Here is a 17,514-nt window from a genome sequence, read left to right as displayed (position 1 = left end):
GTTCTAATTTACAGGAACACCTGGCAGGGCTAACTCAGAAACTCAGTAGGGAACGAGCTGGAAGGTCACCCCTGGAGAACCAGCGCCATTAGCAGAAACACTTTCACGAAGCCATCCAAGCATTGGCAAGTCAGAGACACACAACAATGCCTGGGTCTCGAGGGACAAGGTTGGTGAGTTCTATTGTAGAGAAGGCAAGAGTAGGAAGCTGGGCTGGGGAGATGCCTCAGTGGGTAAGAGCGCTGACTGCTCTTCCAAAGGTCCTGAGTTCAAATCCCAGCAACCACCCACAATGAGATCTGACACCCTCTTCTGGTGTGTCTGAGTCAGCTATGGTGTACTCATACATGTATAATAATAAATAAATCTTTGGGCTGGAGCAAGCAGGGACTGAGTGATATCAGGGATGACTGGAATGGGAAGCCCTAAAAATTCAATTCCCAACAACTACATGAAGGCTCACAACCATCTGTACAGCTACAGTGTACTCACACTGTGTCCCAGGAGCGTCAACACTGTGTAATCAGAGACCAGGCTTAAGGACAGCAGGAGCCAGTGGGTTTTTGTCCATGGGGAACTTGAGGCAGCTCCTCAGGCCCTGTTCCTAGACAAAACAACTCAGGGGAAAGGTAGGAGGTGGACGGCTATGGTAGAGCTATTAGGCAAAGATGACTCAGAGAAAGGGAGCCAGAGTCAGCTCAGAAGGGTATGGCAGTGCCTCAAGACTGTGAGGAGAGGTGACACCTGGTGGTTGTGAGGAAAGGCTTGAGTCATGGGTACTGCCACCCAGGAGCTCAGCATCTAGGGATACAGGGCCAGCCCAGCAGGCTGTGCATTCTACAAAAGCACCCTACAGGTGAAGGTTCCAAACCGACCTCAGCTCCAAGCCCTGAGCCTGGCTGGGGTGGGGGAATGGGATCCTTTCTGTGTGTGACCTGACAAAGGTTAGGCTGCTTAGCCCCAGCATTGGCTAAAGGACAGAGTCACTCTTATCTACACTTTGGCCTTTCTTTGCTCCTGAGAGACAGAGCAAGCACTCAGTGTAACAGCAACAGAGCACACAATCACAAAGCCAGCAAGCATGTGAGAACATGTCAGCTTCACGCATCACCACGGAGGCTGCAAGTCGAGGCCACACTGGGTACGCACGCATGCTCTGAGAGGGAACCACAGCAGAAAAAGTGTTGGTGAGGATGTGGGAAAATTGGAGCCCCGAGCCCACTGGCTGGAACCCAAAATGGTGCAGCCATGTTAGACAGAGTTTGGAAGTTCTTCCAGAGCCTACATCTGGAATTACCACACGACCTAGCAGCACCACTCCTAGAAACACATAGAAAGGGCAGAAAACGGACAAACACGTGCATGTGAATGTTTGCTGTGGCACTGTTCACGACGGCGCCAAGACATCCCATATTCCATACAAAGTGTCCACGAAGGGATGGACAGAGAGGGTGGCATTGTTAAACTCAAGGGTTCTAATTCTGCGGCTGCAAACTTTGGAAGCAGGAAAGCCGTGTGACTCAGTGGAGTGGTCAGGTCACTGAAGCACAATTTCACACGGCTTTCGGTGATGACTTCCTGCACAGCCTTGTCCCCAAACGTGGACACCCTGAATCCCACAAGACGCCTGGGAAGGACGTGTGCTTACCTCGTCGTCATGGACAAGCTCCTTCTTTACCACCTTCATGGCGTAAATCTGGTCATTTTTCTTCAACCGCACCAGGAGGACCTTGGCATAGCTTCCACGCCCGATGACTCTGATGAGGTCGAAGTCTTGCAGCCCCAGCCCCTGAGAGATTTTGATCCCATCCACCCCATCGATGACAGGCTTAAGGTCCTAGGGAGAGGTCCAGAGAAGGGAGAATGGGAAACTGGAAACCATTTGCCAGAATCCTGAAACTCTAGCACCCAATCCCCATCCAACTCAAAGGAGGAACATCAAAGAACCAAGACTGTGGGCTTCTAAGGGAAGGCGCTGCGTGGAGATGGCAGAGGACGCATGAGGGTTCTGGGGACGGGGGTTGGGTGTTTGCTTGGTCAAGCTGCAGGCTTGGGCATGCTCTGTGAGAGTGGCAAGTCCAGGCACCTGCTCCGTGAGGGTGGAGAACGGAGAGCCTGCTCTGTACACATTGCCCTGCTTCTGTTCAGTGAGGGTGAGGGTAGAGAGTGGTGTCTACTCTGCGAGATGATCAGCAAAGGCTTGGGAGCATGGCGTGTTCTGTCTCCCTAGAATACCAGAGCTGGCGGCAGGTATGAGGCTGGATGGAGCCAGATGGAACCTGTTGGTCAGATTCTGGGACAGGACCTGCTTGAGGGAGCAGCTGAGGCCTTGCCAGGCCAGGAAGGACAAAGAAGCAGATGTAATGTGGTGAATTCACAACTCAAAAGCCAGCCTGGCTGCAGCCAGGCCACTGGTCTCATCTGAGCCTAGCGCAATAGCTGCCTACTATACCTAGCTCATACTGAAATTCATGTAACGGCCCCTGAAGCACACAAACAGGCTTTTTGAAAAGATGCCTGCAACGCTAATCTTATTCACTTACCTCAGAATCATCTTTGATATTATCATGTTTCCGAGATGAAGAAATATAAGCAACTAGAAAAAGAGAAGGAAGGGAGAGTATTTATTACAAGTGTCCCAGGAACATGGGGACCCAGTGGACCTTCACACCCCCACGCCCTGCAGGGAGCCCCAGACGGCACAGGAAGTGCTCAGGGGTCAATCCACAAACCAGCCACAAAAGACTTCAGTTTAAAGAGTCCTTTAAAACTGCAGCTTCTGAGACGGGCGTGGTGGCACACACCTTTAATCCTAGCACAGGCAGGTGGATTTCTGAGTTCAAGGCCAGCCTGGTCTACAAAGTGAGTTCCAGGATAGCCACTCGAAAAACCAAAAAAACCAAAAAACAAAAAACCTGCAGCTTCCTAGGCTGACCCAGATGGGCTGTGTGAACGTGAAGGCAGGAAGCTTGGAAGACGCTTTACGCTCCTTTATTTATGATGATGTCACGATCTGATAAACCCATCAGGCTGGGAAGAACTGTTAGCTGAAAATACAGTGTATGTGCGCAGTTCATTTAGGGCTGGGTGTTGTGACATGTGCCTCTAGATTCCTAAAACTTGGGAAGCTGAGGCAGGATTGTACAGCTCAAAGCCAACCAGGGCTGCCTAATGAGACCGTGCCTGGAACAAATGGAAAAAGAGGGCTGAAGAGATGTGGCTCAGTTGGTAAAACACTTGCCTCTAGCACGCACAGAGCCCTGGGTTTAATCTCCAGTGCCCCATTAAAGCGAGTGGGCATGATGGCAATGCCTGTATTCCTAGCACTCTACTCGAGGAGGATCAGGAGTTTATGGTCTTCCTTGTCTATAAATTGAGTTTGAGGCCAAGCTGGGCTACTTAAGACCCTGCCTCAAAAACCAAATCCTTGGGGCTACGAGGACAGCTCAATGATGAAAATGTACAACTGGGAGGACCTGCATTTGAATTCCTATCCCCCACATAAAAGCCAGGTGTGGTGGTATATGCTTGTAACCCCAACTCTAGGGGATTGGAGACAGGAGGATGCTTAGCAACAGTAGCACACACACACACACACACACACACACACACACTCACGTATAGTCTTGTGTGCCTTGTGCACATGTGCACACACCCACCCAGAGAGAGAGAGACAGAGAGAGACACACAGGGAGAGACACAGAGAGAGAGAATTGAAGAAGAATGGGTAGATTTTCATGCTAGTATATAATCTTTCACTGGGTGGGTGGGTAGATGTTGGAAAAGCAGAGGGTGGACCATGAGGGAGGTAGATGATAGATGGATCTGTGGAAGGGGAGATGAAGAAAGTCTGGGAGAGTGAATGATGGATGATAGACAGCTGCATGAACCAATAAGTAGATGATAACTAAATAATGGATGGGTAGGGAGAGGATAGGCAGATGAGTGGACAGGATGATGGACAGGCGGATGAGTATGCGTGTATACATGCATGAGTGTGTACATGTGTGTTAAACAGGTGGATGAGTGGGTGTGTGTGTTTAAGTGTGTGCATGCATGAGTATGTGCATATGTGTGATGGACAGGTGGATGAATGGGAGTGAGTGTGTACATGCATGAGTGTGTGCATGTGTGTGATGGACAAGTGGATGAGTATATGTGTGTGTGTGTGTGAGTGTGTGCGTGTGTGCAAGCATGTGTGTAATAGGTGGATGAGTGGGTGGGTGAATGTGTATGTATGCATGCGTGCATGCATGCATGAGTGGGTGATGGACAGGTGATTGTGTGGGTAGGCAGGATACCTAAAGGGACCTCATTTGTTTTCTTTTGAGACAGGGTCTCACTATGCAGCCCTGGATGGCCTGGAACTTGCCATGTAGACCAGGCTAGTCTTGAATTAATGAAGAAATCCACTTGCCTCTGCATTCCAAGTGCTGGGATTAAAGGCATGTGTCACCATACCTGGCTTTGGATTCTCTTTTATTTTTTTAACATCAAAGAGAAGTCTTTCCTCCCTGTACTCCCCTAAACACAACACCTGTGCAGCAGTCACACCCCGTATGGAGCCACCCTCACTCACGGAGGTCAGCTCTGTGTACTGCCCAGTGAGTAGGAGATACCTGGCCTGGCAGTCATACACCAAGAGTGCAGAGCAACTGAAATCAACATGGAGGAAGAAACCCTCAGCCCCAGATTCCCAGTGATGAGGAAATTGCTGTCTGGGGGTTACCAGGGAAGACCAGCAGCCCCACCTGTTTTTGTGGGGACGGAGGGGGAGGCCGTGTACAGAGTGGTTTCCAGCCCAGCTCACCCACATTGACTCTTAGAGAGCAGGTAGGCGGGAGTCAGAGGAAAGGCCAGGAAGATGGAGAGGGGAACATACCACAGGGTTCAGAGGGGGTGTGGCCAGAAGAGGCAAGTGGCCCAGAAAAGAGAGGGCGTGACTCAGAGGATAAGGGCATGGCCCAGAAGAGATGGGGTGGGCCCAGCTTGGGAAAGGGACACCTACTTCCATCAGTTTCTTCTGAAGGAAGGTCTACACCATCGTTCTTGTCATCTACTGGAGGCTCTTGGGAAGGCATGACAGAATCCTGCAAGAAAATGATGGCGTTGGTGTGATGGGGTGGGAGTTACCATCCAGCTTTGACTTCATGTATATACACATGCATGTGCACATGCGGTGTGTGGTATGTGCATGTGTGCCGTGTGTATGTGTGTGTTATGTGATGTGTGCCACATGTGCATGTATTTGCACGTGTATGCGTGTGTGTGTGTTTGTGTGTATAAAAAATGCTGTATAAGCAACAGCTGCTGGGTAGAGCACAGAATAGATGAAGACTATTGTTACTTAAGAGTCTACAGGCTGAGGTGGTCAGTCAGGTTATTGCCTTCCCAGAAGGTGTTTGATAGAAGGGATGCTTTATACCATGCTTGGCAATACCCTCTTGCTGCACTGTGAATGTCCTACTGGCAGCCAGGCTCCTGATCCACAGCCTCAGGGTCCTGGGGTCATAATAGAGACAGCTTCTAGTGACGGCCCCTTGGGCCCAAGAGTTGGCCTCACTCAGCTCTGAATGACCACATCTGGGGTCATCTCATTATCTTAAGGTAATATGGGCCTACAGGGTCATGGGTCACATATATCTTCAGGGCTCACAGTAGACAGTGGAAAGGATTTCCAGGGAGAGTGGTTTTGGGGTGCAACTCATGCTCCAATCTGGATCCTTATTTGCCATATGGAACGTGGATATGCCACCTCAGGGGTGTCTTCCTCACTCTGGCAAGATGCAGATGAGCGAACAACCTTCCTGAGTGGCTGAGGCCTCGGGTCTGGCAAACAACTGGATAGGGCCATTCTACATCCAGGCTGGGTGGCACAGGCAGGCTGGCTTAAGTGCAAGCATGAGAAAACTCAGGTCACAGCACGCCAGTAGGACTGGACCCTTTTGGTTTCCACTATGCAGGATGAAAGGCCCTGTTCCAGACTCTGCCCATAGTCACCACCCCTACAGCATATAGGCCTTCTCCTGTCAGGAGGTAGACATAGAATCACAACCCCAATGGAATGACAAGGTCGGCCAAGGTCAGTTTAGCCAGAGGCCCCGAGGCCAGCCATCCCTCAGGGCCACACCCCCGACTCACCATATGCCTCCTGCAGGTCAGCGGGACGAGGACGTGGCAGCGTTTATGGACCAGCAGCTTGCAGTTGATGCACCTGTAGCCCTGCCTCGAGAGACCCCATATCCTTTCGCTGCACTGGCCGCAGTACGCTCCCTGCGGACGGAACAGCAGCTATCAGGCCCTCTTAGCCCTTCCCGAAGCCCATGCCACGCTCAAGAGTCTGCATGAAAACTCGGGCAGCCGATGCAGAAGATACCACATGGAGAGGGGCCTGGCACCTCCTTCCTGAATGCGGACCCAATCTAGCTCAGTAGTTCCCTTCGTGGGTTCACATGAGGGCCAGAAGGAGTGAGGCCAGGTGAGGCCGCTATGCCGCAGGGCTCAGCTGTGGTGCCTGCCATGTGGTTCTATTTGAGTCAGACAGCCCAGGCCAAGAGGAGTGCGGTGGCGTTGGAAGCTCCTGACATTCTGACTTGGAAGATTGCGAGTGGCTGTGTGACAGCTGTGTTAGGGTTTTATAGTCATGATTCTAATAATCTAAACGTGATCACTGTCAGCCCTGCTGCTGCTGGTACTTGCAGGACTTTTGGAATTTCATAGAGTCTGTGCGGAGAAATCGGTTCGGATCTGGTCACACTCTGGCAAATCATGTGCCTTTGAGGCATCTCCACTTATGAACACAAACGAGGGCCCCCAACTGTCCCAGAATTATTCACCTTCTTACATGTTTCAGCTTCCTTTTAACCTTTTCCACAGGGTCTCATGTAGCCCAGGCTGGTCTCAAACCTGTTATCTTCACAAATTTGACTTGGACACACCCTCCCCACCCCTCAGCTGTACTGCCAGCCTCTATCAATTTTCTGCCTTCTCCCTCTGAGGCAGGGTCTCGCCCTGAACCTGGAGTTCATTTTGGCAAACCCTAGTGCCTTCCGTCTCTGTCTCACTCAGTGCTGGGGTTACAGGCATGCCTGGCTAAGCCTGCCTTGCTTGTTTTGTGGGTGCTGGGATCTAAACTCAGGCTCTCAAGGTTGTGCAGCAAGCCCTCTTAGCCACTGAGCCATCTCTCTACCTACAGTCTTAAACTTCTGACTGCCCTGCCTCTGTTTCCTTGAGTGCTGGGATCACAGGTTCTGTGGCGCTTGTTGTGGGTGGAATTCTGGGACTTGACTATGCTAGAGCAACCACTCTACATATTGAGAGATATCTCCAGGGATAGACTGAGCTCTATCCGCAGCCTCTCGTATCTTTTGGGGAAAAGGTCTTGATCTATAGCCCAGGCTTGTCTTAGCCTCAGTGCTGTGCTTACAGGTCTGTCAGGAGAGTCCCTCTTACCAGGGGCCAGGAAAGGGGAACTGCTGACCAAAGATAGCATGGACTTACCAATAGGGACTGGACTGGGACCTCATGCGTATGTTTCTTAGGGGAGCTACCAAACTGTACCAATAGCTCTCCCTCCCCTTATCTTATTTTTTCTGAGACAGGGTCTTTCTATGTAGCCTTGCTGGCTTGGAACTTGCTATGTTGAACAGGCTGGCCACAAAAGAAAATCACAGAGAGCTGTCAGGCTCTTGTCTTCAGAGTGCTGGGATTAAAGGTGTGCACCACTATGCCTGGCTGGTGGCTATTTAAGATCTATACTTGAATCATTAACATTTCAGAAAACATGCCATTAAAGCAAAAAAAAAAAAAAAAAAAAAAAAAAAGCAAAACCAAGCCCCAGGTCTCTATTCTCCACAGGAAATAGATTAATGGTATAAAAAGCATTTTAAAGTCTGTCTCTCACGCTGCCAATTTGTTTCTTGCTCTCATTTTTCAATCATGTATTTTAATTTTTTTCAAACATATCAAGCGCTCATCTTGTATTCAGTCAGGCTGAGCCTTCTGTCTCAGTTTCTGCTGGCTCTCGACCAGAGTGCTTAGTTTCCTACTATGTTTTTTTTTAGTTGCTGATTGTGAGCCCAGATGTCCAATTCACTATCTGTGAGAATCCTTCCAGGCTGCCTTCAAGAGGGGTGGTTCTTGCTTCTGTCAGCCACCTGGGGGCACTGCTTGGCTAGACCCTCTTAGGGGTATAATTCTGGCTCTAGGTATGTGTGAGGTCCAGTGTGAGGTTTTGAGTTCTCACAAAGACTATTCCTTGTTCCCCTGCCTTGCTCTACCTGGGTAGTGTGGGGTTCATGGGAAGACCCAAACCTATTTCTCTCAGGGCCTCAATTATTGGAGCAAACACCAATTCCAAACTCTTAGTGAAAGGGTACACAAACCACAGCAGAAGGTTAACCCTAGTTCATTACCCACCCCTCCACCCTCTTTTGTGTATGAACTTTTAGTGGAACATAGCTGCACCCGCTGGCACACAAACTAACTGTGGCTTCACAATGGCAGCATTGAAGGCTGCAACAGAGGCGAACGTCCTTAAAAACTGAAAATGTAGACTCTGGTCGTTTACAGGGCATGTCTGTTAACCATTTTAGTTGCTTCAGACCTCAAAAGAAATCTTTAATGGTCCTATCTAGTGGCATCTCCTAAACCCATCTCCCTGCCCATTCCTAGAGGCTTCTTTTCTTGAGACCCCAGTTAACTTGTTCTAATGCTTCCTATGGGTTCACAAAAGAAGCCAAAGCCTGCCCTGTAGCACAGGGACCATGTGTACCAGCCCAGGGCTGGTGACCACCACAATGAAGAAACCAGCAACTGCGTAAGTCAGCAAGGGGGGCTGACTGTCTGAGGTATTCTTTTAGGGAAAAGCAGAGTGAATAGTTTTCTAGACCTCACGCTGGGACTAACCCAGGGTGAGGCACTGCGGTTAACACTAGGCAATGATGCCTTCCAGTGACCTTGACACTGAGAAAAATGTCTGCATTTCAAAAATACTCATAAGGGTCGAGCTGTCTGCATTTGTAAGCAATTATACTCCTTCGAGACTCACAACTCTGCTCGGTCCTAACATTTATCAAGAGCTGACTTGCAGAGGCTGGGGAGATGGCTCAGCAGTTAAGAGCACTAGTCCTCTTGGAGGGGACCAGTACATAGCCATCTAGAATTCTAGTTCTAGAGGATCTGACGCCCTCTTCTGGCTTCTGCTGGTACTGCATGCACATGGTGCACAGACATACATGCAGGCAAAACACCTGGACTTATAAAATTAAAATATATTTTTTTAAAAAAGGTAACTTGCAAGGAGTCAAAAACAGCAACCGTTGTATTCTTTGATCTTTTATTCCTTTAGGTTTTGTTATACACATTTTTTTTTCTAGGACTGGGAAGATTGCTTGGTGTGTAAAGGAGTTTGCCTTACAAATACAAAGACCAGAGTTTGATTCTCTATCACTTATGGGGGAATGGGAAAAAGGGGAGGAGGTAGATAGAGACAGGCAGAACCCTGGGCCCAGAGGCTAGCTAGCTTAGCCTACCTGTGAATTCCAGCCAGTGAGAGCCTCTATCCCAATTTAAAAACTAGATGGTACCTGAACAGCATCCTACACACACACACACACACACACACACACACACACACACACACGGAACAGTACACTACATACATGCACACACGCACATACACACCCCATCCTCACCCCCAAAACACACATGCCCATATATACACAGACAAATTTCCTATGTGGGTTCTGCATTTAGTTTGTTTAGATGCAAAAGAAAACCGAATTGACCAGTGTGTCTCCACTGTCTGCTTTCCCCAGGAGATTGCATTACTTCTAGTCTTTGTCGTGTTCTTAACCTCAATCTCTGCAACTTATGGGCAAGAAAGCTTGGATCTTCCATTTCCTTAACCAACATCTTGAGAATAATGGACAGGGAGTTCCTCCCCCATTACTCAAAATGCTAGGTTTAAGGTCCACAAGGCAGGTCCTGTCCCCTCTGTGTCACATGGATGGAGGTTCCATGGCTCACAGATCCCCTTTTGGGGGTCTCACAGAGGAACATTTTCCTTCTGAAAGCCAAAGAGCATGGAGGGCAAACACAGGGCTTCCTGGGAGTCACAGAACCCGTAGGGCTCACAGCCTCACATTGGCCTCTTTCTGGTTAGCCAATAAAGAACACAAGAAGGGACTAGGGAGATGGTTTAGTTGGCAGGTAAAGTGTTTGCCGTATAAGGATGAGGACCTGAGTCTGACCCCCAGCACCCACATAAGAAAGTTAGGTGTGGTGGTCCATGATTATAACCCAAGCACTGGGGAATAGAGACAGGGGAGGACTGGGGTTCACCAGCCAGGCACCCTAGCTGAATTGTGAGCTCCAGGTTTACTGAGAGACCCTGTCTTGAAAATTAAAGTGAAGGGGATTGGAGAGATGCCTCAGTGGTTAGGAGCACTGGCTGCTCTTCCTAAGGTCCTGAGTTTAATTCCCACCAACCACATGGTGGCTTACAACCATCTACGATGGGATCTGATGCCCCCTTCTGGTGTGTCTAAAGACAGCTACAGTGTACTTACATATATTAAATAAATAATAAATAAATATATCTTTAAAACAAACAAACAACAACAACCTGCAGTGAAGAACAGTAGCTATCAGCTTCCACCCAAACCTGTATGTTACGTGCATACACATCTGCATGCAGGCTGCACACAGGATGGTGAGAGCCTCTTGGTGCTGTCTGAGCCCTGGCCTGTGTGCTGTGTGGATGGATGAGTGCATGGGCTTTGTCTTGGCTACTTGTCATCCATTAAGAAGGACAAGGAGGACAAATCACAGCAGTCCTCCTAGATTCCTCTCCAGTGCCCTGAGAGGTTGGGTGTTGGGCTGCCTGAGACTCCTGCTCTGGCCAGGGACAGGTTCACAGGAGAGAGGGCACCTGCCTGCACAGATGGTCAGTTGCTCATTTCACAGATAAACGTGGGGGCTGGCACTGGGTTCCCCGAGGCCAGATGTCTCCATTTCTCCATATTCTCAGCAGACAACTTCCATCCTGGCTACCTGGTTGGCCTACTGTAAAATTCCATGAACATGCCCAGCTGGGCCTAGCACTTGGCTCCCCTTTTACCTCTGTCTTGATGACACTAAGCCTCTCCAAGCTGAGGTTCCTCTACCGTCCACTGTGGCTCTGTGCCTGCCCCCATACAGCCCCCACCAATATCTCCTGAAGGAATCTTCTTTTAGCCACTATTCACAGTAAACAACAATGTTCAGATATACCTGCTACGTGCCAGGCCTGAAGGGCACCTGGAGTGTCGTAACAGGATGGGAGAGAACATGGGTCGCAGGGTACCCTGACACTATTTGGGCTCTCCTGAGCCTGCTGTATCCTGGATTCCCAGCATCCTCTCTGGGCTGGCTTTCCAGACATGTCTTCTCCAGGAGTGCTGATCTCCGAGAGCGTTGGCCCACGTCACGTCTCTCCTGAGCCCAGTGCTTTTCTACTCCTTGTTTCTCAGCCTTTTTGGCTAAGATCAAGTATACTTGGTCATTTGGGAGCTTTTCCTCTAGTCCCCTGCCACTCCACCCTCATTGGCTCCTGGGGAAGGGGTGACAGCATCCCCGAGTTCTTGACACACGATGGGCACTCTGTACACAGGTGCAAGGGGTGCGGCTCACGCTCACATTATGGCTCAGGTGTACAGAGGAAGCTGGCTAACATCTATGGCAGCTGGGCTCACCTATCTAATGTGCCTCGAGAACAAACCAGGGTGGGGGGCACCTGTGGCTGAGGCAAATGACAGGGAGCATAAAAGGGGCGTCAGTGGCTGCCTCAAAGGTGCAGTGGCCTCCATGTGGCTCTCACATCGTGACAATATTGACTCAACACCCCATGCTCCCTCTCCAACCTTCTTCCTAGCATCCACATGTTTTAGACTGGGAAATAAGACAGGAGAGAACTGTTGTATAAGCAGCAACAGGGCTAGGAGAGCATAGGGGGTCTGACCCTATAGCTCAGCTGCCACAGCTCCAAACTGTTAGGTCTGTGGCCACTCAATGCTAAACTGTTTTCCCAGCATGGGGACAGAGAGTGCAAAAGCACAGGGTTAGCTGGCCTGTGGCGCTTGTGTGTAATGAATGGTCTCATGCCATCCCGCTGTAAAGGTAGGTGCCCACCCATGTGTTCACGGGGCCCAAACCACTCTAAAGTGTGCTTGCTGGCCACAGAGGAAAGCAGACACTGCCCTTTGCTGTGAAAGGGAGCCACGTAGTCAATGCACACTGGAGAACAAAGGAAGCACCATGATGAAGAGACTTGTGGGAGGGGGGATAAGTCAAGTGTCACTCAGAGAGGACTGTCTGCTGGAGCCATGGGACAGGGAAGTGGAGGCCTCTGGGACTGTACGGGTCTCCAAGGAGACCCTTGCAGCCCACAGGAAGCACCATGTGTTCTAATGGGCGGGGCAGGCTGTGCTAGGTCACACCTGGCAGCATCACAAGGTTTGTCCTCAGGGCCAGTGACAGTGAGTAAGGATTGTGTAATCAGGAGCAGGAAAGGACACCCAAGACGCAGCCACACTCCCATCCAGTGGCTACCGTTCATCGCAGTGGCTGGGGAGGAACTTCTGCAGGCTCAGAGTAGCCCCTAGCACATCTCCACAGCCCTGCAATTCTGGTTAAGCTGGTAGCTCAGGACTTTCTTCCTTGAGCACGCTGAAGGAAGTCCAGCCCTGCACAGCCCTGTAAGGATACCTCCCCCCCTTCTCCTTACTTGTAGAAGAATGAAAGTGACCCCCACCGTGAGGGAGCCATTGGAGAGGGGACACTCACCCTGTTAAAGCGCTTGGCTTGGAAGAGGTGGCCGTTGGCTCGGTACAGCTTCCTCCATCTTCTGGCTCCACGGCGGTAGATGGACTCTAGAAAGGACGAGGGAAGACGTGTAAGGAAGCAGCATGGTGATGGAGGAGCCTGGCTCCCGAACCCCAGGTACAGATGGGGACAGGCTGTTCCTGACTAGGTGGCTGGAGCGGTGACTCTCATCCTGGCTGAGGGATGCCAAAACTAAATTGACCAGGCTCCCTGGGTACAGGCTCCCCTTCACCTCTCCTCACATGACTCAAATGACCTCACAGCTGTGACTGTTGGAGATGGCAGCTCAGGTGGGAGAGGCCCCAGACAGTAGTGGAGATACCCAGCATCCCGCAGGAACAACAGGCAGGGTTCGGCAGCAGGATATCGGTTCCTCCGGCCTGGGCCAGTCAGCTCCGAGACAGTATTCTCGGCTGCTTTCCTTCACTCTCTGAGTGGCTTCTGAAAGCCAGGCCCCTTTTTCCATACAGGGACAAGGTTCAAATGGACCATGATATTTACATATGACCATCCAAGGAGGGAAAGTGGACGGCTAGGCTGGAGGCTATCCTCAGCCAGTACACACACTAGCAGTGACTCACCCAGGCCCAAGATCCCCTTAGCCCAACAGACCTTGGGGCAGAGGAAGGTCCAACTCTCTTGAATATTTGCTCTGAGTCCACAATTAACCCAAAGCATCACTTTGTGACATGCGCCATTCACACTAGAACAGTTCTTTTTAAAAACACCACCGAAGTTCCGACCAGAACCATTGGCCCGATGCTTTCCGATCCACAACACCCAAGTGCCACAAGGCCGGCATACAGAGACAAAACCTCCAGAAACACAAGGTACAATGGGAAGCTTTGTGCTTTTATAAAATCCGGTAGCAAGAGCGACTTTCAGGAGCCTGGTGAAAGTGCAGAGAATATTCCTAAGTGGAAAGTGTAACAGAATGTTTTTAAAACAAGCAAATGGCCAGCTCTGGCTGGAAACTGCTGAAATCAGGTCACAGCAACTACAAAACACGCTTCTCTCCCTTTAAAGGGGAGATTTGGTGAGGAGTCGGGAGCTGCGGTTCCTCTGGGAGCTCAGGAAAAGGCCCCACAGCCGTGTGGATCGCCTGCCACACCCAGGGGCAGCTCCCCCACAGGTCTGCCTCATGGCTCTTGATGCTCCCAGAGTGCAGCTTCAGTGACACTTGAGAGAAACCAGGCATTGTCTGATGACCCCTCCAGGGTTCCAGCCTCAGATGAGACCAGGATAGAGGCAGTGCCAGCCTTTGTCCCCTCCCACCTCAGTCACATGGGGCATCAGGCTCCTGGAAGGTACATTCTAGTGTGTGTGGGAGTGCAAAACTAAAGTCTATCTGCCCCACAGTTCTGATGAGCCCCCAGTGAGCCCATGGTGCAGGGCATGGGCTGCTCCTCTGGTCCACCTACATTAGGGAAACCTAGCCAAGGGTGCCGAGTCCTTGCTCTGAACAGCCACCGCCCTTACTGTCCTGTATGGCATTGCCTATCAGAAGGAAGAGGAAGAGGGAAGAGTATGAAGTAAGCAGGGGATGAGGTGCAGAGACGTAAACTTAGGGGACAGCATGAAGACAAACCAGGATTTGTGGGCTGTGTTGTTTTTCCTGTATTTCTATTAAAGCCTTAAAGCTCAATCACAGCACTGAAAAGATGAAGAGGGGTTTAATGCCTTCCTAGACTACAGGAAAGTGAAAGGAATCTAAGGTACCCCAGCAGGAACCAAGGCCGATGAGGAAGCCCTCATCAGGATACATTTACCAGTGGGACAGGAAATAGGACTCTGTAATTAGTCCTAGGGTTTAGAGCACAGAAGTGACAAATGACCAGGATTGCCCCAGTGCTTTGTCACCTATATCAAGAATGCCTGGCCTTCTCTGTTGTTGAGGGATGGCTCTATCCCATAAGCACACACGCTGGAGCCCTGATTCCTAGTGGAGCTGTATTTGGACACTGGGCTGAGAAGGTGATTAAGGAGAAAAATGGGTATAGCGTGGGGTCCCAGTTAGGGCTTCCTCAAGACGAGAACAGGGCTAGCTCTCCAGAACATAAGGACACTAAAAAATATACTGAATGAACTCTGGAAGCAGATGATCTATCATGTGTTGGCTGCTGACCCTGGTCCTCTAGACTTACATCATGGGCAGGCAAGCTGCTATGGTTTATATCCTAGACCTGGGACATCTCATTATGGACAGACAGAATAGACTAAGACCCTCGTCTTCTGTCAGGCAGATGTTTGGTCTTTGAGAGAGGAAAACAGTGAATGTGAGCAGTAGAATGACAAAGATCTTACAGAAGAGAGCATGAGGGAGGTTCTGGAGATGCTAAGAGCAGGAGACAAGCAGATCTGAACATTGACAAGTGCAGGCACAAGCAGACAAGCCACACGTTCACAGGACCAACCCCCGTGGCTGGTGCTAAAGGACGCCTACAACCAACAAAAGAAAACACACTGGGTAAGGGAAAGCATTTGCTACAGAAGTATGAGTGCTCTAGTCTGAATTCCTGGAACCCACCACGTAAACACCAGGCAGATGTGGCAGACACTGGAGCAAACTGGCTAGCTGGGAGTAGCAACTCATGTTTATCATATGTCATGTATGTATGTGTGCGTGTATATATACATATACATATATACATGTTATGTACATATATAATGTTATATACATTCATTATAAACAATAGAGTGAGCTAGAAGGCACAAAGCCTCACTCTATACACGTGTACACATGTAAGTGTATATACTCCCACATACACGTGTCTCCACATATGTCAGTGTACATACACACACACACACACACACACACCACATACATAGAAGAAATAAAGAGAGAACATGGAAGAAAGAACAGGCATTTCCCAGAAGACAGCAAATGAGTTGGGCAAGTCCAACCAGCAAAACCCTAAAACTTTGTGAGCTCACAAAAGGTTCTCTGGATATTTGAGGGACCAGCCAACTTCAACTCACACAATTGACCATGGGATCTAGGAAGGAGGGTGCCAGGACCACCATTACTCCAGGACCACTGTTGCTCATGCTCCTGGGAAGGAACACTGGCTCTGGTGTAAGCATTCCATCACTCCTCCATCCCAGCCTGCAGAGAGCTCCCACGGTGGCTCTCCAGGAATCTGAGAGTGCTTCAAGCCAGGCATGAGAGGGTGCAAACCTATAATCCCAGCACTTGGGGGCTGAGACAGGAGAATGGAAAGTCAAGGCTAGCCTGGGCTACAAAGGGAGATGCTCTCAGAAAAACAAAACAAAACAAAACCCCAACTGAACAAAACAGTGATTTTTTAAAAAATGCTTTTAAAATTATTTATTTACTGTTTGTGTGTTTGTGTACGTGTCGCAGGCACGTGTGAGAAGGTCAGAGGGCAACCTGTGGGGGCTGGTTCTCTGCCTCTACCGTGCGGGTTCTGGGAATTGAATTCAGGTTTTCAGGCTTGGCAGCAAGTGCCTTTATTTTCTTAGTCAACCTGCTGGCCCACGTCCCAATTACTTACTACTTTTTCTCTATCTATCTATCTATCTATCTATCTATCTATCTATCTATCTATCTATCTATCTAGTATGGGTATGCCACGCCATGGCACATGTGTGCACCAGAGAACAACTTGAAGGAGCTGGTTCTCTTCTTTCACCACCTAGAATCTGGGCATCAAAATCAAGTCACTAGGCTTGGCTACAAGCACCTTTTCCTGCTGAGTCATCTCTCTTCACTGTTTTTCTTTTTGATGTGCATGCATGTGTGCCTGAGTGGACATGCACACAGGGGCCCACAGAAACTAGAAAATATTGGATCTCTCTGAACTGGTGTTACAGATGGTCATTCGCCGCCGTGTGGGTGCTGGGAACCAAACCTGGTGCTCTGCAGAGCAGTGAGGACTCTTAACTGCTGAATCACCTCTCTCTCCCTCCATCTCTTCTCACTTAACTTCTGCTATGGTCTGGGCTCATACCCAAAAGCTCAAGTGTTAGAATCTCAATCACCAATGCCACAGGCTGATGGTGCTTTGAGAGGTGATTAGCGTCAGATTCCCCAGTGGTAACTCCCTCCGGTTTCTGGGGGAGGCGGGGGGACAGAGTTGTGACAACCTTGGCTTTTAGAAACCGGAGTTCCCAACAAAGGCTGCAGCTGCAAAAACCCAAACTTTCAAACTGTACAGATTTACCACAAGGTTCTCTAGAAGCAATGTGGCCCTGGACAAAGCCACACTGGTTTTTCTAGGCCTGTGGGCAGGGGTCCTGGAGGCCTGGGGGAATCCAGCTACCTCTGCCATATGCAAGCCTGTCACACTTTCAGAATTTGGTTTTGCCTGGAAAATGGAAACTATTCTTGATTTTAGTGGTGGTCACCATTATGGCCCCAGAAGTGTATGAGTGAGTCTAGCTTACTGAAGACAGAGGGAGGGATGCTGTGTACCTACTACCTGGGTATCCCAATCCACTCCACCCTCCAGCGGACGATGCAGTAAGCCCAGGCTGTAAGGAAGGGCTGGAGGGTGGGGACAGAGCCTGCTGGGCTGTGGAATACACTGTGGACAGTATAGGAGCTATCCATGGTGATCTGGCAAGTCTGGCATGAATGTGCCAAAGCAGAGCTTTGGCTGGGGAAGAAGCCTGAACTCTGGGTGAGAG

At 49.9% G+C, this 17,514-nt stretch overlaps 1 protein-coding gene across 3 annotated transcripts in view; it reads right to left on the bottom strand.

Annotated features, from left to right (window-relative positions):
• The window catches only part of Prkcz (protein kinase C zeta), a 103,629-nt gene that overhangs the window by 27,246 nt on the left and 58,869 nt on the right, over positions 1-17,514 (bottom strand). For all 3 annotated transcript variants that reach the window (XM_021159769.2, XM_029476138.2, XM_029476137.2), the window contains 5 exons: positions 12,826-12,911; positions 6,142-6,273; positions 5,009-5,090; positions 2,544-2,596; positions 1,649-1,837 (listed from right to left, as the gene is read on the bottom strand). In XM_021159769.2, the coding sequence (XP_021015428.1) occupies positions 1,649-1,837; positions 2,544-2,596; positions 5,009-5,090; positions 6,142-6,273; positions 12,826-12,911 (542 nt within the window). The remainder of the gene's footprint in view (positions 1-1,648; positions 1,838-2,543; positions 2,597-5,008; positions 5,091-6,141; positions 6,274-12,825; positions 12,912-17,514) is intronic.

This window comes from Mus caroli, unplaced genomic scaffold, assembly GCF_978045245.1.
Source record: "Mus caroli unplaced genomic scaffold, Mus_caroli_1 scaffold_6, whole genome shotgun sequence".
NCBI classification, from domain to species: domain Eukaryota; kingdom Metazoa; phylum Chordata; class Mammalia; order Rodentia; family Muridae; genus Mus; species Mus caroli.
This window is presented reverse-complemented; position numbering and strand designations above follow the sequence as displayed.